Consider the following 25,229-nt stretch of genomic DNA (forward strand, 5'->3'; position numbering starts at 1 on the left):
GCGGCGAGATCTATAAGGCAGGGGAGGAGAGAGAAGGAGAGCGACGCGTCACCACCCACCCTGACGCGGGATCGATAGCGCCACCTCACCCACTAATGATTTGCTGTCACCACGACTTGTTTGCTAACTGTCCCCTCGCCCCTAATCCTTTTCTTAATTGGTGGTTTAGTGCGCCAATCGCCGACTAGGAATGCTTGAGGGGGAAAAAGATAAAATGCCCACAGGCCACAACTGCTACTTGTCCAGCACCTGAGAAACAATGGCTGCAGTATTCCAGTTAATACTTTTTAGCGCTAAATCATCCGATAGCTACTGCTCCATCCGTTGCAAATTGTAGATTGTTTTAATAAATTCAGATACATAATTGTTGCTACGAATCTAGATAAATACGATCTCTAGATATATAGTAAAATTTATATATGTAAATTTGCTAAAACGACCTATTATAATTTAGAATGTAGATAATACCAATCGCCTACTGTTCCTAGTCGCCGTGCAGGGTTCATGTTTGCCGCTCTCAGTCACTAGAACGGGTGAGTGAACCATCGCTCTGAAGGCAGCTTCCCGCGCACCCCCATGTGTTCCTCATTTGCGACTCGATCACCACTTCACCAGAGCAGAGTAGTTAAGTACTCGATGGCTTTTTGACTCCGGCGTCCCGAGGCGCTTTCAGTGGTAGTAAAGTTTTTTTAATTTCGGGTGTAGGTGCTGCCGTTACGCTGCTCAAGCAGGTTACGTATCTCGATCAGCACCTGGCAGAGACACAGCGATCAAAACCGTGTGCTTGGCGGCGTTGGCGCAAAAAACCCATCTGTTATCGTCCCATCGCTGCCAAATCAGGTCGCGTTAACGACCTACTGTTCATGTTCCAACTCATCAATATTTTTCTCTTTTCCAAACAAAAAGAAAAACACGCTTCCAAATAGAGTATTCGCGTGAGAAGGCAGAGCTGGGTTTAGAGATTTGCTGGGGGACGCGAGGAGCCCCTACCTGCACCTTCAGCTTCCAACATGTCGGGGTGTTTAGTTGGTGAAAAAGTTTGGGTTTGGCTACTGTAGCACATTTTGTTATTATTTGACAATTAATGTCTAATTATAGATTAATTAACATCATTAGATTCATCTCGTGAGAATCAGTTAGACTATGTAATTAGTTATTTTTTCAACTGCATTTAATACTCTATGCATGTGTTTGAAAATTCGATGTGACAGGTACTGCGCAAACTTTTTTGGGAACTAAACGCAGCGATGTGATTAGCAGGAGGGGAGGGTGCATGTTAATCAGGGAGCGCGGGCGCGGCGAATAATTGGCACGACGGCGGCGGCGTCCCCGCTGGCGGTGTCGTGCGGCTCCGGCCACCGCCTGGAAACAGGCCGAATCCAACCAGCCTCGCCGGGGCCCGCGGGTCAGGAGGAGCAGCTAGCTCTAGCCAGGTCGTAGTCGGCGCCCACCCTGTGGCCCGGCGGAACATGCTCGACACATGCATGTCTGCGTCGCCGCTCGTTCCATTTCCATCGTCGGGATCGGATTTGGGGCCCCTCCCTCCCTCCGCCCGGCGCCGCTGCTATCGACATTGGCCGGCCTCGCTTCGATTCCATCCATGGCGCCCCGTCGCCATCGCTCTCGTCGTTCGGTCCAATCTTGCTACGTGTAGCTAGGAAGCGCGCTGCGGGCTGGCCGGCAGCCGGCACCGGGAGGCATGACTGTGCAGCGCAAGGGGCATGCAGGACGAGGTGACCAGCCGGGTGAGGAGAGAACACCGTGCATGTGGTGGGGATCGGAAGCCCAACCGCGGCGGGTCTAAACGACTAAACAGGCTCCGACGACTCTTTTTTTTTTTTTGAAATGCAGCTCCGACGACTCTGGCCATAGATATTCCCGGCCGTGAGAAAATTGGTGGGAAAAGGAATGTTGCATGCATGTGCGGCGCATGTGAGGCGTGGAGGTTGACTCACTTGGTTGTGGCCTGTGGGTTCGTTCATCCGGCGCGCATGTCACTAGCGGCTGATCAGAGGATACAGCGGTGACCGATCGGGTGGTGATGGCCAACGGAACGGGTGAAGGTTTTCCGTCGGCACTGGCCCGGGCCGGCATCTTTCCTACCGTCGGATTCTTTTTTTGAGATTTGTGTGCCTGCCCGAAGCTCTGCCTGGATGCCATTGCATGCCTCGCGGTTAAGGCAGAAATTCCCCTTCCACCGGGCCCAACTGTCAGTTCCGTCATCTTCCCGCAGACTCCTTGGCGCTGGCACCGGCGATCCCCTCTCTTTCCCCGCATCTCATCCCCATCCCTGTTTCCATTTGTCTCTTTCTGTTTCTTGTAATCAGCTATCTCAAGGAAAGCGCGGTTCAGGTGCTTTGTTGCTATCTCAAAGGTTTCAGCATCATAATCACCTTCCGTTAATGTTTTCACTTATAGAGGAAAATACAGTATTTTAAGTTGGTCAGTATATAACACGATCAATGTTTTCACATTTCAGTATTGCTGCCCGCAAAACAACACAGACCCTTTTAATTTCCTGCTTAGCTATTTCTACTTTGATCCCACCAGAATTTGTGCATTCAACTAATTAAGGACAGAGCAAATACAGAAAGAAGGACCATACCCCTTAGGCCATGGCGGAGCTACAACTTGATCACAAATCGTGGTGATGTTCCGAGACACATACACATTCCCTTCTGTCTGAATTTTTGATGAAGTGAACGGTCGGGCGGCCCAACTGGTTAGCCCGGCTCAGTAGCGTCGCCCCCACGAGGTCGCGAGTTCGAATCCCAGGTGGGACGAATTTCCGCCTCGTGGGTAAAAAAAAATCCCCTCGCTGTGCTCGCCGAAAGGCTTGGCCCTCTCGGGCATGGGCCAAGGTTCGGGGGTTTTTCCGTGGCCGGGAGAAGCCGTGTTGCTTCCTCTTAATGAAAAACAGTGGGGTCCGTTCACCCCCCCCCCCCCTTTTTGAATTTTTGATGAAATGTGGTCTGAACCATCCAGCTTGCCAGACAAGGTGACACACGGCTCTGGTTCAACCTGGCCACCATCTCTTGAATGTATTGGCACTGGACTTGTGTCTCCATCTCCGGCCCTTGTGAATGTTCAGGTATTCAACACACATGTTTCCAACAAAATACAGTTGCTAATATACCGTAATATAGGAACCAATATATATAAAAAAAACTAATTACGTGTTGAAACAGACATATGTATAGCATTTAGTTATCATGTTGCAGTTAACTTCAACCATCCTGATTGGCAAAAAGTTGTTGTGGCCTCCAAAATTATTGCCTAACTAAAAACAAATAGCAGAACCATTCTCTAATAATGGCCTAGAGCAAAGGAAACAGCAGTATCATACCCATTAGGCCATTTCTGACCTACGACTTCTGAACCAATCATTGTGATGTTGCCAGAACGATTCCTTTCCTGTTTATTTATTGAGGGCATTCGCTCTGATCCATCTTGATTGCCAGACAAGTAGTCACAACGATCTGGTTCAACTTAGTTCCATTTCTCTTGATGCAATTTGGTCTGAATTTGGCAAAACCTGCCCGGTGCTTAAGAATATTCAGGTAATGAACACATTGTAAGCGCCAGGTAACATCTTGTCAGAAACATAAAGCACTAATGTAATAAATGTATCAAATGAGCTTACTGTAGAAGTGAATCGGAAAATTGCATACCAAAAAGAAGAAGATATACCTTTCTCTTGTTTGTCATGGTCCTTTGGTGAAGTTTCTGAATTTTGCTGAACTACTGCATGAACCCAGATTTGCTCAGGTTGAACATGCCTAGGAACGGTTTTTCCACTAATTTTACCAGAATGACAGTTCAAAACTCCATTGGTGGCCCTCATTACCAGTCCCTGGAATGTCAAACCTCCACCTGATTTGCTCGTGACAAAGAGACAAATGAAAATAGCAAACCAAATGTCACAACAAAGAGGTTTGATGCAGAACATATTAACCTAAAACCTATTATTTACATAACCGAATCGTATGAAACAAAAACCAATTTGTCTACCCAACTGCTGGTTGAAGTGCGACCGCAGCAAGAATGGGTAGCAGTTTAGAACGGCAGCCTCTTCAACCAAAACGGAACCACTTGCTGGGTCTGGAAGTTCAAGGCAAGATTGAGGTCAGGTTTTGAGGACGGGCAATAACCACAGATGAAGGAGAATGGGGAGCAAAAAATATGGATCTAAGGTACCAACAAGAAATTACCTGTACCATCTACGGGATGGCTGCTTTCTTCCTCGCTAGCATCCGCCATTGTAGTTTCTCACCAAGCTCCTGGAAAACGGATCTAAGACAGTGAGGCAGCCTCTATTGCTGAGCTCGTGAAGCAAGAAGCGGTCAAAGGCGCCAAAGGAATCCAATGCTAGTAGTGGGTCCCAAAAAAATGCCCAGAGTTGTGCCTCGCTCTTCAATTCCGCGCTTGCCTGGCGAAACAAACACGGAACGGTATTTTGGTGGGCCGCCTGGAAGTGGTGGGACCAGTTTGGGCGGCGGATCGGGGGCGCGGATGTTAAAGCGACATCTACGGTCGAGAAGTTGCCGGCCCAGGCCAGCAGGGGTGGAAAAACCACACTCCCAACGGAACCAACCAAACAGCTCACAACAGTATGTAGGCCGTACGTACCAGGAGTGGGGGCGTTACATTATGGGATTGGAGCAGACGAGCAGCAGTGCAGTATTTTTTTTGAAAGCATCCAAACCATTGCGGAGTCATGTAAAATTTTGGACGTCCACACTGACCGGACTCAATGCAGATAAGACTGTCCGAGTAATCTCGGAACACGTCATACTACAGCACGCACGCCACCACGCACGCACACACCTTACGCACACATGCTACAGTATCCATGGGAACACTATTCCCGGTGCGACACCCGGGTCACTCCCGATGGGAATCCAACGCGGGCCGGCGAGCTCACGCACCTGTGGCCAATGGGCCATGGAGACCTCCCGGAGACCCGGGCCATGCGAAAGCCTAAAAAAAAAGAAACATTTCTCTAATGCTAGAAGTATATGCTGAAAAATCGCTGGCTGATGATCATGTGGCAGTTAACAGTTAAGTTTCGGTGGCTGATAAATTAAGAAACACATAACCACTGCATACAGCATGTGCGCCAGCTATTATTCGCGGGGTGGAAAATGCCGAGTATGCGTGTGCATGTGCTTACCGCATATACTACTACTCCATCATGCTGCGCCCCCTTGTCCCTTGTACCTGGCACGGGGACGGATCGACGGAGCAGAATCATCCCAATCATCATGAGACCGAGCTCCATGGCATGCTGGCTGATCCATGCATGCATCTTCCGTCTTCGGTTCCACATGAATGCCTGGGGTTTGCGCGTGCTTTATTTTGTTGGAAGAAGACGAAGAAGAATCTGGAGGCGACGACAGTTTGGCACCCGCCGGTAAAAGTGCAGCACAGCACATATATTCCGCCCAAGTACAAATTTGTGAGTGCGTCAAAATCAAATAAATACTATATACAACTCCCCATTGTAGAGGAATACTGATCGCGACCTGCCTTTATATAATTTACCCAACACACCCAGTTCTAAAAAAATGTATATACTCAGGCACGATTATAATATCTGTGCACTTCAACTACCACCGACAGCATAACTAGCACAACTACGTGCAGTAGTATATTTTGCTATTTATATAAAACAATGCAAAGAGCACTGGTGTTAGATCACCAGGAAAAAACCATGCACCATTTCCAGAGCCAAGAGGTACTGACAAAATGCAATTTAATTTACTGTACGAGTCTCATGGCGTGGAATACTCCTTGCCAGATAAAATTATTGAGTGGCAATAATTCGGATTGCAGGCAACAGCCAGCACATTGTGCGGATGGGCTTGTAGCCCAGTGGTGAACGCTCCAAGGGAGGAGCTGAGCCGGCGGGGGTTCGAGCCCCCGTCCCGCACCTGGTCTCCAAAGAAGAAGACCGTGCAGTGTGTTACCTTCAAAAAAAAAAAACAGCCAGCACATTGTTTTAGCTAGAGTTTTTTTTTGGAAGTAGGGCTAATGTTTTAGCTAGTAGAGAGGTAGGTACCTCACGTGTCGCACAAGGTAGGTAAGCTTCAAGCCTTCATCAATATTGGTTATTGACTAAGGCTGTGCGAAAAACTCGTAACTCGCTGTTAATGTCTCAACTCGAACTCAACTTATTTTATAATAAACCAGCTCATTTATAATGAGCTAGCTCGAGCTGACACGCAAGCTATTCACGAGCCATAACGAGCCAAGTTAATTCTCTAAGTCAGCAATGGAAATTGGCTCAGCTGAAATTATATGGCACTCAAGTTGTTGCTCATTTATTTTGTTTTGTTCTTAAATTCTGTATGGATGAAGATGTGTAAACTATACGAGTATGACTATCGTGGACTCATCGTCATGGTTGCGGTGGGCTAGCTGGATAAAATTTTTGTGGAATTGTGGATCAATCAATGGATGGATTATATTCTTCATTGTTAAAATTATAAGTACATTGTGTTTGTTACTCACTTGCTTTTATAATCTTCCTATACTGTGTTTTTATGATTTGACTCGCGAGCCAAACGAGCTAGCTCAATCTTTTGAACGAGCCGAGCCGAGCCGAGCTAGTCCGCCGGTTCGTTTGTATAACGAGCCGAACCGAGCCAGTGTGATTACAAGTTGAGCTACAATGAGCGGAGCTGTAACTAGCCGAGCTGGCTTGATATCCAGGGCCCTATTATTATTGACTACTACCACACGACGAAAACCAACTTTAATTAATGCACCAATCATCCAGTACTTTGAGCGATTCTCGTTTCCTCTTAATAACATCGATCGTTACCAAAGAAAAGAACAAAGATGGATCGGCCTGAAAACGACGCGCCACCCGAACTGCGGTGGACGCGCGGGAGGATGATGTGCACCGGCATGCGCCACATCGATGGTGTTGTGTACGCGCGCGGTCACGCGCTTGCCGGGAAAAGGCACGGTGCTCATCACCTGATGATGATGGCCAGCCGACTCCGATAGGTCCGGCAGCAACAACGACAATATGCTCACGGTGCGCCGAAATCAAATAAAGCACACCACACCACGCGCGTACAAGGTCCAGGTGTACTCCTACTGACCCGAAACGGCCGGCCCACGCGGCGGCGGATCGGTGCGCTCATTGGTTAGCTAGCACGGCGGCCCTGGCCGCTGGAGCTCCGGCGGAGGCGGCACCGTACCCGTACGCCGCGCGTCGGGTGGTGTTGGTTGGGGGCGCGGCGGATGATGGATGGATATGGATCCGCGTTCGTTCGTTCGCCCTGTACGTGCGTGCGCACGGCACCACCACCACGGCCGACGCGCTTGCTTTTGCTTGCGCTCCTAGCTACTCCAGCCGGGGCGTATGGACCGACCGGTCGGGCGCGGGCGGTGGTTGGTCCTGCACCTGTGGGCGCCGCGCGCACCGACACCACCGTCACCGACAGGCGACAGCCGACAGATCTCGCGCGACGCACGGCGGCCCGTCGCCTCGCCCCTCTGCCTCGCCCTATGGCTCACTATCCAAGTCCACTCACGCGCGCGTTGACTCCGCCAGGAAGGGGCGCCCACCCAGGGTGTGCCCGGCCCGTCCACTGTGCCTGCCGTGCCGCTGGAGTTATACGGCCACGCCCGGCTGCTCGCCACGACTCTTCACTCCTTCCTTGGGCGCGCAACCATTCCATGTCATGTGGCTGGCGGCCCATATTCTCCTCCGAAATCCCAGCAAATCTATCCGAGCTCCGCCGGAGTCCGGGGGACTGACGCTGACCGCCGCCGCAGGTGAGCCTGGCTGCTGGCCATGGCCTTGTCTCACTCTCGCAGCCGTGGACCACGCCCCAAACACCGCGTGCGGCCCACGGCTTCGGCGGGGGCACCCGATTTGTCTCACGATAACAAAGATGCTCCCTCCCCTCTCCCTTTCGTCTCCTATCCTACCTCGTCGGTGCCAGGTACAATAGCTACTTACTTCCGAGTCAAAAAAGAGGGGGGGGGGGGGGGGGGGGGGGGGGGGAGCAGCTACTACTTCTGCAGCTCAAGGCCTTTTCAACTCCATGGTCTCGGATAGATTCGTCAGGAAGCTTCAGTCGCGCTTTTTTCATTTTTATATTAAAAAAACAAAATTTCAAAAATATATGTCGAATAGGAAAATTTTCAAAAATATGTGTCTGTAATGGGCGACAGGCACCCTGTCGCCCAAACAGTTGGCGACAGGACCTGAATGTAAAAAAAATACATTTAGGTCCTGGCGCCTAGGACGCATTAAACAGTGAACTTGTAAAATTAATATAAAATCGTAGAAAAATAAGAAAAATACAAATTCAACTGTTATGGATTCTATAAAACAAGATCTACAACTTTTTTTACATAAAGTTTTTCATTTGATCAATGTATCTTGCTCTATTTTAAATACCAATTTAATGCACTTTTATTTAAATCTCAAGATCCATCCTTTGGATGCATGTCATCTTTGGCCAGAGTGCTGCATATGGTGAGCATAGGCTTGTAAAAAATTGGTAGGCCCAGAAAACATTTCTAGAATAAGTTTTTAATTTAGATCTTGCAATATGTCTAGTTTAAATGAGTTATTTATCCATGCTGCTATACTGAGTATTAGAAGCCATAACTTTTACAGTACTATTATTTTATTTCCTAAAAGCTATAAAAAAAGTTTGGTAAATTTAGATAAGCACAACTAGACCAAATGAATTATTTCAGATTTTTCTAGGTACCAGAACTATTTTTCTTGATTTAGATACATTGATCAAATGAAAAACTTTATGTAACAAAAGTTGTAGATATTATTTCATAGAATTCAGAACAATTGAGTTTGTATTTTTTTTATTTTTCTATAATTTTATATCGATTTTATAAGTTCACTGTTTAATGTGCCCTGGGCACCAGTACCTAAATGTATTTTTTTACATTTTGGTCCTGTCGCCAACTGGATGGGCGACAGTCACCCTGTCGACAGGCACCCATTTTTGAAAATTTCCCTATTCGGCATATATTTTTGAATTTTTTTTAAATATAAAAATGAAAAAAGCGCGCTTCAGGCAGGTCCAAGTGATCACGGGCAGAGAATGCAGCACCAGGGTGATCACCGGTTGTTGGGCCGTTCAAGTTGACACGTAACAGTAGGATATGACAGACGCAAACGCAAGAGGGGCACCAGACCATGCTAGCACAGCAAATTGGAGGTCTAGTAACCAAAATGCACGTCAAGTTGCAACGGTTGCAGCAAATCAAACAATCATATATACCTACACGCCGCTGATGTGAGAAATAGAAAGAATACACATATAAACATTCGTTTCAGTTGCAGTGACAGGCAAGTACAGCAAAATACAAGGGTAAAAGAGTGATGATCCTGGCACACCATCAGCATCAACTCTTCTTTTATAAAAAATTAAAGAAATGGGATCCAGGATGGTGCAACAGAGTATATATATCATATCAGGAATCAAAGTGATATTAGCCGCGCATTAGTAACGCGCAGAATGGGAATCGCAGAGGCATGCGTGCCCATATAGACATCAATCAATGAACACGAAATTGATGTCAGCCTGCAGTCCGCTCCCTCACTGTCATAAGACGGGAGAAATGCTCCCCAACAATTGGTGGAAGCTGAAAAGTACATAACTGAACCTACATCCATCATTTGTTGTTTGCACTGCTCAATCAGGGGGTATAAACTCATAATACTACGGTGTTGTGTGATTCTATATATGCTTTCTTCATGAGCTCTCCGGCGACAAGGTGCGGGAAGATTGCTGTCGGAACAATGCCCCTAATCGGAACAATAGAATCTGATTGTTCTGATTGGCCAGCTTTCAGCACCACAGATAAGCGCCCCCTTTGAGGTTTCAAGGGCCAGAAATCCATACAATCCTACTCTTCCTCCTCGACCTCAGGCGGCAATGTTGGGCTTTTTGAGCACAAAGTGGTGTTGTGAAGTTGCTTTATTTTTTCAGTTATGTTACAGGAACCTGGAACGGAACAATGAAGACCTATTAACATTTGTTGAAATTTCTATGCATGTGCTTTATCCAAAAGAGATAGCATCAGGTTAATTATTTCATAGCAATAGTCCTATGCATAAATGATATGGCCAGCGTACAAAGGCATTTGCAGTTACTAGAAATAGTATGATTTGACAGAAAAATTAACATAGTGTATGAGTACCACTAAGATTCTGAGACAGATCGATTGTTCATGCAGATATACCTGAACATTTCTTATCCCACACAGCAATGGAGCTGGGAGTGCATGTTGGATCACACATTGCACGGTTGTCTTCATGCTTTACATTCATGGCAAGCATCCATGCACCAACAGTAACATCTTCATAATCAAACATCCTTAAGCTGGATAGCACAAAGGGGATAATGACTATTTGGAAATTACAAGAAAGAAAAAGCAAGAAAAGTGGTAATAAGCAAAAAAAATGATGGGACAAGTTAATATTGTCATGATCCTACAGTTCATTTGGTGCTCATAACAATATAGCAACTATACTACTATTGTAAAGTATGTAAAATCAGGTCAGATCTTAAACTTACATGCACACTAAATGTTTCTTGGATAAACAAAACCCAGGTGAATGCACTTCATGTTTCACGAGAAACGAAAGATCAATCGAATTATTTCAAGAACACATGCAACAAATAAAATATCAGCTGTAACTTTGCATTGTCTAAGTGCACTTCATGCATAAAAATTATCGACATTGAATTTCTTGGATGCACACAATATGTAGATAATGATCTCCCATATTTTGGTTGAAAAGAAAGGCCAACAAACTATAAACTGACGAACCTTTCACTCTTTGCAGTAGCTACAGCTTCGACCACCTCAGAAGAAAGAGCATATAGTGAACCAGATGCGTGCACAAAATACTCATTACCTAACAACTCCCATGAACTCTCATACCTGCAATTTAGACAGAAGCTCTCGCATCAAGAAACAACATAAAGGTACAATTTCAAAAGGGCTACTGATGGATTGAAGTTCTAAGCCAACAACCAAGTATACAGAATACAAAAGGACTTCAACTATAGACAAAAAGTTGCATGCCATGGATCACTGAACAGGGTCGTCAAAGACTTCATGGCCAAGATGGTATCAGTACATGCCATGGATATATAGGGCCTCTTTGGCCGGGCTCTCGCTGGCTCCGGCTCCGGCACTGTAGTGCCAATGGTAGCACACAGGAGCCAGAGCTGTAGGAGCCAGAAAAACTGACTCCGGCTGCTCTGGTTGTGTCAGTGAGAGGGGAGAGGGGAGAGAAAAACGTTTTTTATGAACAGTGTCTCTACAGTGATGTACAGTGAGGCGTCAGAGGGAGCCGGAGCCGCTCGAATCCATACCAAACAGGGTCATAATTTGGCAATAGCAAATTCAGCATTTCATAACAGTTGCATGCACGAAAAGAGATGTATGTGAATTAAAGCAACATATGTCCCAGAATTTGAAATGACGATTTCATTTGTAAAGAGATGTATCTTAATGAAATTTAGAAGAAACATGTCTCAGAATTTGAACTGACCATTTCATATTTGGATCATTGACAACTGGTCCTTTCTTCATGCAACCAACGTAAGTCCGGTGCTCAGGTCTTTCTTTTGCAAGAAGAGCAGCAAGTCTATCTGTCTCAGAAGTATGAAAAGGAGTCATATAATGGATTTAAGAAACTGTAAAACATAACCTCTGACTTTACCTGGACGCAGATAGATATCATCATTGGCTTTGACATAGAATTCTGCGTCAAACATATGATAAGCTGCTTTGAAAAATGCTAACCTGTCACATGGGTAATGAAAATTAGGATAGATGACATTAATCACATTTAAGTTTATAGATAAAATTGTACAAATATAATGGTCAAAGCTTAGACATGTTACATCTTCTGTGGCGGCTTTGTATCCTCATCAGCATCAATAAATAAGAAGTCATGATGCATGTCCGCCTCTTTCTGAAGATCTTCCATTTTTTGTTTGTCTTTGGGCTGTACAGCCACAAACCTAAAAGTTAACCCAGTTCCATGTTCCAAACTGCAACAACAAGAGGAAAAGAGCAACGTAAGCCCAAACAAGGTTCAACATGTTACTGGCATCTTAAAAGTTGATATAGTATAAATTAGACCATATAGCCAATGAATGGCCTGAACAAGAGACAGCAGAGGGTCAACAGGGTTGTGTTATAGATCTTTGCAGCATTACATGGGCACAAGAACGGTGTCGGAATCTGACTCAGATATGAGTGTCTGATTTGGCAACGCCGAAATAAAAACTTGCACATGGGCACAAGTCCAAAACCCAAGTTGGATTCGGGCATCTGATTTGAAAAGAAAAACAAGGAAATAAAAAAGAAAACACAGGATATAGATGTCCAGCTAAAATTGTTTTTTTTCTTTTTTGTATTTGAAAGGAGGATTCAAGTCACTGACAGTTATGCACAGGTGTATAATCAAATACGAGTACTCCTCAAAATGTAAGCCGCAGTTTGACCCATGCAGTCTCCAACTCCATACTTTGACCATTGATATCTCATATATTACAATGTCCATGACCATAATTTAACATGGTATGAAACTACTTTAATATGAATCCAATGATATCAAAATTTGTATAGTATAACCGACAAATTCAAAGACCAAGTTTCATCGAAGATTAAAAGATTTGAAGCTTGGGTGCGTGCGCACCTTACAAAAAGAGGAGAAACTATATACAGAAAGTTGATGTAGAATACATTACACCAGTTTACTTAGTTTGGATCTCCAATCCCCAGTTTCTAGATCACTGGGTAGTCTCAGTTTCAAGATACGTCAAACTAGATATAAAACTTTTAACTGAAAAGAATAGTTGTAAGGAACTCTGCCCCACTTCAACAGTATAAAAGTGGTCGCATATGAAAGAGGTCCAAATAGATTTAGGAGAGAGCATTAAACGAGGACATACTGAGACCTAATCACAATGTTTCTTTTATGAGCAGAAATTTGCACACCAACATCCTAGTCTAGTTCTTGTAAAAGTGATGTATAGAATACAATATTCTGGTAATGTTCGTTCATTGTATTTCAAGTACAGTTTATCATAAATTCTAATTTTATTTCTCATCCCAGAACCCTCTCTGCTTCTGCATTGAAAAGCATATACTGTAACATAACACTTCGTTATGTATGTACTATATTGTGCAAGAAACACAGGATGCACCTGAATGCAACTTGTACACAAACGATAAAAATGTTAATTCTAAACCAAAAGGCAAAAACATAAAATCGAGAACATTATAAAATTCCAAGGTGCCAATTCATTTAGTTCCATATCCGCACCTCCAGAGACAGTCTCATAGTCCTCAGCAACTAAAACAACCCTGTAACTTGTGTACATTACTAGCTTTGTAGTGAGTCACCTTGCCTTTTTGTGTCTACATTGCAAAGTCTCAAACAGTGGATTGCATTTCTGCTTACTGTGTCGACACTAGACTGCAAAATGTAAAAATCTGTGCCAAGTAATCGTCCTACAATCGGCACAGTAAAAAGTTTTTATCATCCTTTTCTCTTGGCCGATTTCACCACTTAAAGCTCCCAAAGAAACAAGTTGCAAGCATATCTTCCCTATAAACAAGCCACCAAGCTTCCACTATACCTTTTCAACTAAAGAAAAAGGAAATTTCCATGTATGATCTGCTTTGAGTGAGAAATGATCATTTGCTCAGCGGTCCAATAGAGATATCAAATCTACTTCAGTAACTGAGTCTTGATGTACACTTTCTGGTGGCATTCATGATACATGATACGGGAATATAATTTATGAGTGTCATATATGGAACCAAATTTTTATTGCTATTTGAAGTTGTCATTTCTGCTATGTTTGATAGAATGACATAACTGCCTGCGGTGGAGGTCATGTTAGCAATCATTCACAACCCACAATATGTCTAATTATGCTCAGTAGTGACAGCTACCAAATATCCCTAATTAGTAAGACTCACCCTGCATTTCCCTACTGAAAGTACATGCCCTAGTTTGCAACAGCTACAATCATAGAATCATCCTTTTCAAGGTTCCAAAGAGTGAGCATTCACAATTGGAAAGACACAGCAGCGATCTAAGCTACTAGAAACCTGCAGAGGAGAAATGCAAGCAACAGCAAGCCCACAAGTAATGTTTTAACAGATCCCATCGTGGTATCAGCTCGACACGCAAACGCAGCTACAGGCTTCTAGTACAAGCATAGGACGGGCAGCATCGACATAGATTTAGAATCTACCCAGATCCAAGCAGCACGAATGGATAAGGTAGCCAGCTTATGGGAGTGTGCGGAACCTTACGATGCCTTCGGGGTTAGGCGGGAACCAGGTGGCCCGCAGCGCGGCGCGGCGCGCGGCGGATCCGTGCTCCGTGTAGACGCCCACGACGGCGAGCACCTTGTCCCTGTCGGCGGCGGAGTAGTTGCGGCCAGGCGAGGAGGACGCTAGGAAGGACCGGAGCGAGTCCTCGGCGCGGCCGCAGCGGAAGGCGGCCGCGGGAGGCGGCCGCGGCGGGGGCGGGCGGCTGCGGCTGGCGGAGACGGCGAAGGCGAAGGAGGCGGCGGCGAGGATGAGGCAGGCCGCGGCGAAGAGGACAAGGAGGCGGCTGGCGGAGCCGGGGGAGGAGGAGGAGGGGAAAGTGGGTGTGTAGGGGCGGCGCGGCTTGGCCTCGTCGTCGGAGCGGCGGTAGGGAAGGAGGTTGTCGTCGTGGTGGCGGTGCTTGGGGTGGTGGAGCGGCATTGCTACGGCGGAGCGAGTGGGAGGGGTCGCCGGTCGGAAGCAGAGGAGGTAGAGTTGGTTTGATCTGATCTGACTGTCCGAGCGGCCTTGCTTTGGGTTTAAGCTTTCATTTCTACTGTCACATTAGGAATCGGTGCACAAGTTTTAAATCCGGGTTTCCGAAAGAAAATTCTCACTTTGAAAGGGTCACTTAGGGGCCGTTTAGTTCCCAAAAATTTTCACCCAAAAATTTTCACCTCCCCTTTAAACACATGTATGAAGCACTAAATGTAATTAAATAACAAAACTAATTACACAGTTTGGATGTACATGACGAGACGAATCTTTTAAGCCTAATTAGTGCATGATTAGCCATAAGTGCTATAGTAACCCACATGTGCTAATGACGCGGTCAAAGGCCTCAAAAGATTGTCTCGTGGTTTCCAAGTGAGTTCTGAAATTAGTTTTTTAATTAGTGCCCGAAAAGCCCTCCCGACATCTAGTCAAACAATCGATGTGACCTTTGATCCAAAAATTTTCACTAACTAAACACCCTCTTATCGATTTAGGATCCATTTGGATTGGCTAAAGTTGAGTGCTAAATTTTAGCACCTACTAATGCTTAAGTTTTTTTTTAGTCGTGGCTAAATTTTAGCTCACTCCATTAGCACTGATATTTGATAATTTGAATAGTCTAGTGCTAAATTTTAGTATCTTAGATATTAGCATTGGGATCCAAATACCCCTTAGAAGTTTAGACTGTACTATTAATCAACTTTACTTTCGAAGACACGTAACACGTGTACGCGGGACAAATTTTGCTCGCATCATTTGCTACACTTAACACGCTCGAAAAATGGGATGCAAAATATGAAAACGGGATGGAAACGATTTCAGGCTCATCATGTTTTTTGTTTTGAAAGATCATGGTTTTTATTTTTTTTGTTAGATTGGTAGATGTCCCGCTAGAAAATTTTGTCCCGTTATGGGCCAGCCCACAGTTTTCTCTCACAAACAAAGTGAAGCCCAGTTTGCGGACAGTGTGGTGCCAGGGGCCGGAATCCTGGCACGACGTCTACTTATTGCGCGCGCGAGAGTAGGTGCCGACGCGTCGTAGATCCCACACCTATTCATCTTCTACCTCGAACCAGAGGGGAGGGACGGCAATCGACGAGCTATGCGAGGGAGGAGGGGGAGGGATGGTCGAGAAGGCGTGGAAGGTGGGCGGAGGGGCCGCCGGCGGCCAAGCTGGTGGCGGGAGATGTAGGGTTCCGGGTTACTGGGGTGGGCACGAGCTCCATGGGCACCAGACCTAGAGGACGGAGCTGGATCGGCGGCGGTTCGGTAGGCGGAGGGCGAGACGAGCTCCATGGGCACCAGACCTAGAGGACGGAGCTGGATCGGCGGCGGTTCGGTAGGCGGAGGGCGAGACGGTACGAGAGTGCCGCCGGTCGGGCGGGGTAGGACCTCTGATGGGCGGTGATTGGCGGCAGGGGTGAGGAGAAGGCGGCGGCGCCGGCGGTTGACGGGGGGCACAACAAGAGTGGTTAGCGGCAGCGGCGGTGGAGGCCACCGGAGTCGGGGGAGGCGATCGACACCCCCGAATTTCAATTCCATCTAGTGTACTCCCTCTGTTCGAAAATAAGGGGGTGTACTCCTCATTTCATATACACTCTCTACTTTTTTTAGCTCTTCTTAATTTTCATGCCCAAGCTACACTTATTTTAGGACGAAGGGGTAGTTCACTTTCAAGTTCCAAGTCCCAACTCGTCCAACTGTGCCATAAAAAAAGGAAAAAACTCGTCCAACAGTAGACACATGACACACCCACTGTTTTTCAACAAGCTATTCCAAACTCTAGCTGCCTTGCCTTAGGGTGCCGATTTTTCTTTTTAAAAATTCGACAGGAGCCAATGCATTTAAGAAGGAAGCAGCAAGTTCAGTTCAAGAGCAGTTAATATTACATAGAAGCTTTAAAACTCCTCTAAACATGGGAACTAAGTTAGAACACCGTGGGTGTACCACATGCCACTAAAGCTGCTAGTGGTTTGGATCCTAACTGGGTCGAGTGGTTTGGTTTTGCCTCTGGGTTTTGATTGGATGGGGGCAAGTGGGTTCTGCACACGTATGGTTTGGTCTGAATTGATTTTAGGATTCCAAACAAATAGTTTGGTCTGGATTGATTTGGATCGGTATGGTTCGTTTCTTTTCGCGATCCCTAGTCACTAGCCATTAGATCTCCTTCCCACGGGTGCTGCATCGCCTCCCTGTCGAAGCTCACCCAGTGATGTGGTCAGCTGCTTAGAGGCATTCATCATATCTAATGCAGCAACCTCGCAGACCTTATATGGTTTGGTTTGGTTTGGTTTGGTTTTGGTTTTAAAATACCAACATATTGGTTTGGTTCAGTTTTTGAGACACGCAATTTAGTACGGTGTGGTTTGATTGGTTAGTATAACAATAAACAATTTGGTACGGATATGATGCGGTTCTCGCACCATTAGGGCAGTCCCAATCCAGACTATACCATGGAGTCTAAGCCTCCTATTTATTGTGTTTTGCTGATGTGGCAGTATATTTATGGAAGAGAGAGGGAGAAAAATCAAGACTCCAAGTCTTATTTAGACTCCAAGTCTTCACGCAAATCAAAAATGAATATGAGAGAGACAAGTGGGCCATATAAACCAAAGTAACACACTTTGCATTAGAAAGTATAGTTTATTGTGATGGAGTCTTTGAGGCTTAGACTCTATGAGTGGAGTCTGCATTAGGACTGCCCTTACTAGGTTGGCATGCCGCATGCCACCCTCCTCAAGCTAACCTCTTCCTTTATCAGCTGGACGATTTGGTGCGGTTGCAAACATTTTTGATAGAAAATATCCGAATTGGTGTAAATATCCTCTAAACATGCTGATTTTAGTGGGTCAAGCCGCTAGCCCAATACCCAAAATATCCGGCTTGGTGTAAATATCCGTCGGCTTTCGGCTACCTCTTCTCACGTGTGTGCTAAAAAGCTGGGGCCAGCTGGGGGGAGAGGGGAGGACAAGTTGCTGCAGGAAATTCAAGCGGAGCGGAGCGGAAGTCATCGGATGAAAGGGGAGGGCCTATCCCGATTTGGCAACCGCAGAGCCTGATGATTCATTCGGCAATGGTGTTTTGGTTGCATCCTGACTAGCTGGGCATATGTGTCCTCGCACGGCTTGGACCATCTGAATTCTGAACAGTGTTGAGCTTGGCGGTCTGAGTTGATTTGCTGACTCGGGCGCGGCCGCGCGAGTAGTCGCACATCAAACACGCACGGCCGGGATTGTCGCCTGTAATCTTCGTCGCCGCCCCGTAGCCATCCTAGTGTCCCGGCCCGTACTGGCCGGCGGCTAGCGCAGGCGCAGCGCAAGGAAACAGCGTCGGCGTCGGCGCCGGCGCCGGGTCAAAACGCGATCGGGAGCTAGCCGTAGCAGCCGCCCAAGTAGACCGCGCGCCCGGCTGCCGGGCTGCGTGTGTGAACAGGAGCAGCGCACGCAGCAGGACGCAACACCCTTTGGCTAGCCTACGTATCGGCCGATCCAGTTCACCGGCCTGAAGCTTCCACGTAGCCTGCGCTGCGCGCGCGGACCGCCCCCGGCGGCGCCACGCCAGCAGCGCTAGCTTCCGCGCCGCCTATATATAGCCGCGCCTTTTTTTTTCTGTGCGCGAACACAGCTGCGCCTGCTCAGTGGTGCTCACTTGTATTCTCACATCCGGCTCCGGCTATCCGCCCAGGAAGCAAGGCGGCGTTTGCCGGCCGGCGATCGAGCTCGTCATGGACGGCTGCAGCATCTGGTCGCCGTTTCAGAGCGGCGGAATCGGCGAGGGCGCAGCTAGGTTCCAACGCTGGCACAAGCTATCTATATCTTGGGTCTTGTTTACATCTTCTTTTCTTTGAGCGGTGATTATCCTGCTTCGTTCTGCAGTGAGCGCAGCCGCGGCTCGGCGCTGCAGCAGGAGCACGACCTGCCGATCATGGACGAACAGCTTCACCAGGCAATGATCACGCTAATATATTTTATATATTTGCTAGCTTTGTACTAGCTACTTGAGATTAAGACGCGATCTTAATCATCAATCTAGTACTAACCCCTAAAATATAGTAATAAATGCTCATGACTGCAATGGATTGCACGGTGAGCGCAGATCTACCGGCTGATGGACATGGAGGATGATGGGCACTCAGAGCTCCCCTCGTCGCAGTCGTCGACGTTCCCTGCGGCCTCCTCTGCAATTCCCGACGAGACCTCGTCTCTCGTGCTGGGAAGCAGCAACCTCGACACGATCCCGAATCTGGAAGAACTTATTGCGTGCCAAGAAGGACTTTATGGACGGGATCAGCGCAGGAACGGCCATGCTCGCGGCGCGTTCATGCCGTACAGCCGCCACCTCGGCACGAAGAAGAAGCCCAAGCCAGGCTCCGGCGCCGGCGGGCAGAGGGCGATCAAGGCGGCCATGTCAGCCTTGGCACGGATGCACATGGTCAGGCTTGCCCAGTGGCAGCGCTACCAGATGGAGATGGCGGTGGCGCCGTCCACCGCCGGGAGCAGCTGCGGCAACCAGCTGCAGCACGTTTTGTCGGAGCGCAAGCGGCGGGAGAAGCTCAACGACAGCTTCAAGGCTCTCAAGACAGTGCTACCCCCTGCGCCCAAGGTACTCTCTCTATTAAGCATTCGGTTCATCACATCTTTGATCTTTCTCGTGCATCAACTGACCATGTTTGTTTCTTCTTCTTCTTCTTCTTCTTCTTCTTCTGTCATGGCAGAAAGATAAGGCATCCATACTGATCAGAGCAAGGGACTATGTGAACACTCTCAAGTCTAGATTGTCTGAGCTAGAGGAGAGGAACAGAACGCTAGAAGAATTGATGCAGCACCAATGCGACGATGGAGGTGATCGAGATGATGTTTCCGATGAACAGATTGATATTGAAGTAGATATCAATAGAGCAGCAGCAGCAGAGGAAACATCTCAGGAATTTCACCTGAAGATTGTGGTGAGGTCAGGGTATGATGCCATGGATGCTGTACTTGGTATACTCGAGTGCCTCAAGGAGCTAGGGGACGTCAGGTTGGCGACCATGGACACGGGCAGCAGAGCCACAACCTTAGCATTACAAATGAAGGTATCAATATACTCGTCATGCATGATTTATCAATGAAATGAAGATATAAATATAGTTATTAGGCATGATTTATGAATAAATTATTTTTACACCCGGACAATATAGTACATTTGTACATGCTTTTGAGTTAATTTAACATCTTTGGACGTTGCAACTCTAACTATACAACAAAATGTTAATACGTTATTTTAGAATTTGCAATTAGCACGAATTTTTCAAATATAATGATACATCACACGACTGGGATTCTATATGGAGATCAATCCTCACCATTTGATTAGGATAATGTGAAAAGGTATATGACTATTTTCCATCCTCATATGATGTATACCCTTGGTTGATGAACATAGATGGTGGAAAAGTTTTTTTTTTCTTTCCTAGATAGAATCTAATAAAACGACCTCATAATTTCATACTTAAAACTGCAGACTAGCGGATGCGATGATAATTTCCTGAAAGAATCTGTTATCAAGAGTGTCAAGGGTGTGATGCAGTCAAAGATAGAGACAGCCTAAGCTTCTCTGATCCTTCGGTTGAAATTGGTACCCAATTGGCTTTTGTTGGTTTTAAGAAGACCAAATAAGCAAAATGACCAAGCAGTGATTGCAATCAACCAAAATGTCCAACATATGGACATATTCAAGGAGACTGAGTTGCTAGTATTGATTCTTGAGCTGAATGTGGAGTTCAATGGAGGAACGAAGAAAAAGCATTGTGATGATGTTAAATTTTGATTGGTATCCTGATGAGACTGTTCTTGTAATAGCACACAGCTACTTCACAGAAGAAACCTGTGAGAAAAAAAATGAACATGTAAAAGAACTATGCATGCATGTAAACAAAACTGAAAAAGATCTTGTCTGTGAAGATGAAGACGGCCTTGTTTGGTTCCAGGGACTTTTTTTAAGTCCCTGGAACTTTTTAGTATTTAGAAGTATTAAATAAATATTAATTATAAAACTAACTGCAGAACTCTGGGACTAAATTGTGAGACGAATCTAATGAGGTATATTAACCTATGATTAGCGGATGGTTACTGTAGCATCACTGTAGCAAATTATGAATTAATTAGCCTCATTAGATTCGTCTCGCGAATTAGCACTCAACTGTCAAAAAACATTTATAAACAGATTTTATTTAATACTATAAAATAGTAAAATTTCTTTTGATGTGATAGGGACTTATGAAAAAAGTCTTGGAACCAAACAAGACCTAACGCCAATGCTTACTAGTAGACGCCACTGAGCTGTCTGAAGAGTTTGAAAATCTAAGTACAGAGCAGCAATGATGAAAGATGATCACTTGAGATTCTATGTTTCTCTCTGACCGGCATGCCATCTTTCCCGACATCACTATCAAATATGAGGAAGATGCCAAGCTCAGTACAAAAATCTAACTATATTTGAAACTATAGTTCAATGGTGACAATTAACCCCGTCTCATGAGAGTTGATAATCAAAAACTCAACCTACAGGTATGACGTCCCCAGATATGAAGAAGACCAGAATCTCTACCTCACTCTTACACCAGGTACTGTAACCCGTACCATAACCCATGTGAAAGCGGGCCAAGATGGGTCAGAATCACTTCTATGCTTTGGCGTGTAGGCAAGCAAGGGGATTTCTTTTAACCTCAGCATAAAAATTGCTCCTCCGGTATGAGAGTGCATAATGACCCTGCATGCCTAACGGGATCAGCAGATTCCACGGAGAAGTCACTGGGATTCATGGCTAATGTTCAACGGACAGCGAGACCATTGGACCAAACGATGCACCAGCTCAAATGATGCGGCCGGGTTTGTTTATACAATTATAATGCAACTGTCCAAGGTACATCCTGGCATTATGCGCCTGTTCTGCAGAAAGTAAATCACACTGTTTAGAAAAAACAGTTTTCTAAACTCTGCCCTTTTCATACGCGCATACCGTCTACTCCTAGTCTGTAACCCTCCGATGCTTTTTTATGTACCTGCTTCTTTAACAGATTTCGGATCCAGTAATTTTGTTCCCAAACACTGGTAACAAAATAGGTCCTGAGAATAAGGGTCAGAAGATATAGATTATTACTATAGCTATGCGAACTCAGTTTCTGATGAAGAAATTAAAAAAACTCAAGCTGGTGTTAGGCAGATATTACCTTCACTTCACGCAAGCAATTGCTGCTTGTCTTTGGCCAAAAACAATGACTTGGTTACACGAAACGGTCCACAATGGCCCTTAATTCTTCGTGGCACTTTGCTCGAAAATGATGTACAACTCTATGGTTCTTCTGTCCAACAAAAGGAAAATTCCACACGCTATAATACACATTTCCCCATTCAAGAATGTGAAACAATAATCCATACAACACCCGATTTGTTAACCGGGGACACCGAAGATTCTCCTGAGCTGATTACAGTAAGATCTAGAGTGGGGGTGGAAATGAGCAGGATGGTGGAGAAGCGATGGATGTTGGCAAGCTAATCTTGTAGAATCTACCGTGGGCTAGCTTCTGCGGGTTTCTCCTGTGGGCTCGCACTATCCAGTAAATCAACATCCCCAACTCCGACAGGTGGACCAATGCTGCAACGGGCCGTGTTGTGTATTGCAATGGCATCCTTCAGCTTCTGAAACTGCAATTGCAAATGGAGTTAGGTGTAAACATGCTGCACACAAGTAATACAATCAGAATGATTTCCAGCCAAACTGTTGCAAAAGGAAAAAGTGTAGTTCATCTTCTTGCACAGTTTTGAGATGGAAACATATGGAAGGAATGAAATAAACGAAAAATAAAATAAAATAGTATATCTACTAAATTGCAAAACATGACTCTTCCAAAACAGCAAAGTGACATTGATAAAAGGCATGGAAATGTGTAAAGAGACATCTTATCTCTAACAATATCATGCATCAACAAGTGCGGCGTTCATACCTTAGCCAAGGAACAGGAGAAAGCCTCCAGTAGCCCATCAGCTCCACGATAAAGATGGAAGAAAGGAAGGACTTTGACATTCAGTCGTTTGCACATTGGTTTGCTTTCGTCAAAATTTACTTTAAGAAACAATATGTCAGGATTCTCCAAAGCTGTCCGGCAAAGCTGGAGTCATTAAAAGAGAATCAAATTTAGAACATATTTCATGAAGTACAAAAACAAGTTACAGTACTTCAAGATTATCAGATGGCATTGTAAATGAATGTACACTGTCAGAATAACAAGTAGGTAAAGAAAAACATTCAAGATATTCAGCATGATCAAACACTGGAAGTGGCCATTGCTTGGTGTATGCTCCTTGTCAACGATGTGGTACTAGTAGATGGGTCTGACAGGGTTGATATGAGAATGGAGTTGTGGAGAATTTGGAGTTCCCCCAACTTAGTTGAAACTAAAAAGGATTTGTGAGTAATCGTCCAAACTCCTAAGGTATCTTAATCAGCTCATAGTTACAGCCATAAAAAGACCAGAATTGTGGAGCAGAAAGTAGCTAGATGCTGACAAGTTGATAGCCAGAGCATATAGGGGTCAATGGAAAGGTCAAACCAGTTGCATGGACACAAATCCACAGCACACCTAGGTAGGTTACTTAGATGACCAATGATACTGTGCTCAAAGTAGGGATTGTAGCGAAGACAAAAGGTCTTAAATATCTTTCAGTTCCAGTGAATTTTTCAATGTTCAGTGTTGGAAAACTTGAGGGCCTATCCAATGTTCAGTGTTGGAAAAAGAAAACCAACTTGACTGTCACATGACCTACATGTAAATACCTATGCTCCTTTCATTCTAAGAAGACTCTGATACCTTCATGCAACCATGGAAACTCCTGAGATCACATTCTACAAACAATGGGAAACCAATGAGTTCCATTACTCTATGTTATAGTCCAAACAGTCCAGAAACGAGGATCGTGTTATTTAATATTAGCCTAAAGACAATCTTCAAACACATAGGAACAAGACGCACTTCAGGCAGGACAAATCAAACATCCAGTAGTTATATTCACAACATTACCCTTGGAAAGAGTGCTCGGCATGAACCACACCAGGTTCCATAGAACTCGACAATGACAAGCCTGTCTCCAGCATCTCTCAGTGCATCCAAGAACTCCACTGTGGAGTGGATGTCAATCATGTTTGGTCCAGCATTTTTCTCCCACCATTTTGGTTGCTCACCGCTCTCTGGGTCTGCCGAATGAACCTGGAACAGCCAACACAACAAAACCATCAAACACTGCAGACACCCTGCAGCATAACCCAAGTAACGACGTCCCTTGCTCTTGACTAAATACAGGGTGCAAGCCTTTCTTAAAAACACACACAAGTTCAACCAATCAAGACTAGCATAATTTAACTAAAATAAAGCGCAATCGACAATTCAAACAATTGAATACCACACACATCTTGCCCAACAACTTAGAACTTTGGACAGGAACTATGCATTTCCTTTTCAGATGTAATGGCCTCAGAACGACAGTAAGTTCAGAATTAAACACAAGTACTCCCAAATCCAATTCAACGACTCAACAAGCAGGTGTAATTCGACAATTCAGTGAATTTACCTTATAAACAAGTTCCTAATGAGCATCACAACCTTAAGGGGACAGGACAAACCGTGAAATTCACCTAGGATTTTACTCGTTCATCTAAACGGCGTAGCATCACAAGCTAAACCGAAGTCGATGCGTGTACAGTCCAAAGCATTTCAGCGACCACGAGTCCCCCCAACCCACCAAAAAATCGTAAAACGAAGCGTCCGCCCTCCGCACCGTCAGCACAGGAGGTCGGCCCCAACCACAGCACGAGGAAAAACCGCCGAGAAACCCTAAGGAGCGCCACATCTCCGCGGGCCGGCAGGCAACCAAGCCAGTTCCTGCTCGGATAAGAGGGCGCGCACCTTGTGGCGAGCGAGCCGACGAGGGCGCGGGTGCGGGCGAGCGGCCGCCAGGCGCGCCCGCCGCGGCGAGCCTGGCGACGAGAGCGCCCAGCGAGACGGCGCGGACGAGGAGGCGGACGACGACGAGGCGGAGGCGGAGGCTGAGGGGGACGGGGCGAGGAAGCGGCGCGGGAGGAGGAGCGCGTCGGCCATCGGTGGGTGGCGTCCCCGCTAGACCGCCGGCGCCGGGGGGGCATCAGCGCGCGGGGAGGCGGAAGCTACTGGTGAGGCGGCAGCGCTGGCCGGCCTGTGCCGCGCTCCGCTGCTTCGTCGGGGGCTGTGAGGGTGTGGTGGAGATGGGGCGGCCTGGCGGGCGGATGGCGTCGCCGTGGATGGGGAGATTTGGGCAGCGGAAATGATGTGCACTACACGAGAGAGGGTCCTGCTGGCTCTCACTGGTGGGTGGGCCCAGCGG

General features: G+C 46.1%; 4 protein-coding genes across 7 annotated transcripts; 1 reads left to right on the forward strand and 3 right to left on the reverse strand.

Annotated features, from left to right (window-relative positions):
- Positions 1-2,950: 2,950 nt before the first annotated feature.
- LOC120664356 lies at positions 2,951-4,396 on the reverse strand. Of its 4 annotated transcripts, XR_005670847.1 has the most exons (5): positions 4,212-4,388; positions 4,017-4,101; positions 3,691-3,873; positions 3,347-3,545; positions 2,951-3,076 (listed from the first exon to the last, which is right to left on the reverse strand). XR_005670847.1 is itself a non-coding variant. In XM_039943537.1 (4 exons), the coding sequence occupies exons 1-4, from the start codon at positions 4,258-4,260 to the stop codon at positions 3,423-3,425; spliced, it is 435 nt and encodes a 144-aa protein (XP_039799471.1). In that variant the 5' UTR covers positions 4,261-4,396; the 3' UTR covers positions 3,156-3,422. The 4 variants fall into 4 exon arrangements, 2 of the variants coding, with proteins under 2 accessions (XP_039799471.1, XP_039799472.1); XR_005670845.1 differs by having other exon boundaries at positions 3,691-4,101; positions 4,212-4,387; XM_039943537.1 differs by lacking the exon at positions 2,951-3,076 and having other exon boundaries at positions 3,156-3,535; positions 4,012-4,101; positions 4,212-4,396.
- Positions 4,397-9,355: 4,959 nt separating this feature from the next.
- Positions 9,356-14,864, reverse strand: LOC120664357 (probable beta-1,3-galactosyltransferase 12). The gene is made up of 7 exons (XM_039943539.1): positions 14,339-14,864; positions 11,913-12,062; positions 11,729-11,811; positions 11,558-11,657; positions 10,828-10,941; positions 10,237-10,376; positions 9,356-9,998 (listed from the first exon to the last, which is right to left on the reverse strand). Exons 1-7 carry the CDS (start codon positions 14,779-14,781, stop codon positions 9,901-9,903), a joined length of 1,128 nt encoding a protein of 375 aa, XP_039799473.1. The 5' UTR covers positions 14,782-14,864; the 3' UTR covers positions 9,356-9,900.
- Positions 14,865-18,931: 4,067 nt separating this feature from the next.
- On the forward strand, positions 18,932-20,776 carry LOC120667362 (putative transcription factor bHLH041). The gene is made up of 3 exons (XM_039947451.1): positions 18,932-19,437; positions 19,550-19,909; positions 20,338-20,776. The coding sequence occupies exons 1-3, from the start codon at positions 18,943-18,945 to the stop codon at positions 20,422-20,424; spliced, it is 942 nt and encodes a 313-aa protein (XP_039803385.1). The 5' UTR covers positions 18,932-18,942; the 3' UTR covers positions 20,425-20,776.
- Positions 20,777-22,099: 1,323 nt separating this feature from the next.
- LOC120664358 (thioredoxin-like 2, chloroplastic) lies at positions 22,100-25,175 on the reverse strand. Its single transcript, XM_039943540.1, has 4 exons — positions 24,776-25,175; positions 23,894-24,079; positions 22,820-22,984; positions 22,100-22,520 (listed from the first exon to the last, which is right to left on the reverse strand). The coding sequence occupies exons 1-4, from the start codon at positions 24,965-24,967 to the stop codon at positions 22,383-22,385; spliced, it is 681 nt and encodes a 226-aa protein (XP_039799474.1). The 5' UTR covers positions 24,968-25,175; the 3' UTR covers positions 22,100-22,382.
- Between the last annotated feature and the right edge of the window lie 54 nt (positions 25,176-25,229).

This window comes from Panicum virgatum, chromosome 3N (genome assembly GCF_016808335.1).
Source record: "Panicum virgatum strain AP13 chromosome 3N, P.virgatum_v5, whole genome shotgun sequence".
Classification (NCBI taxonomy): Eukaryota; Viridiplantae; Streptophyta; class Magnoliopsida; order Poales; family Poaceae; genus Panicum; species Panicum virgatum.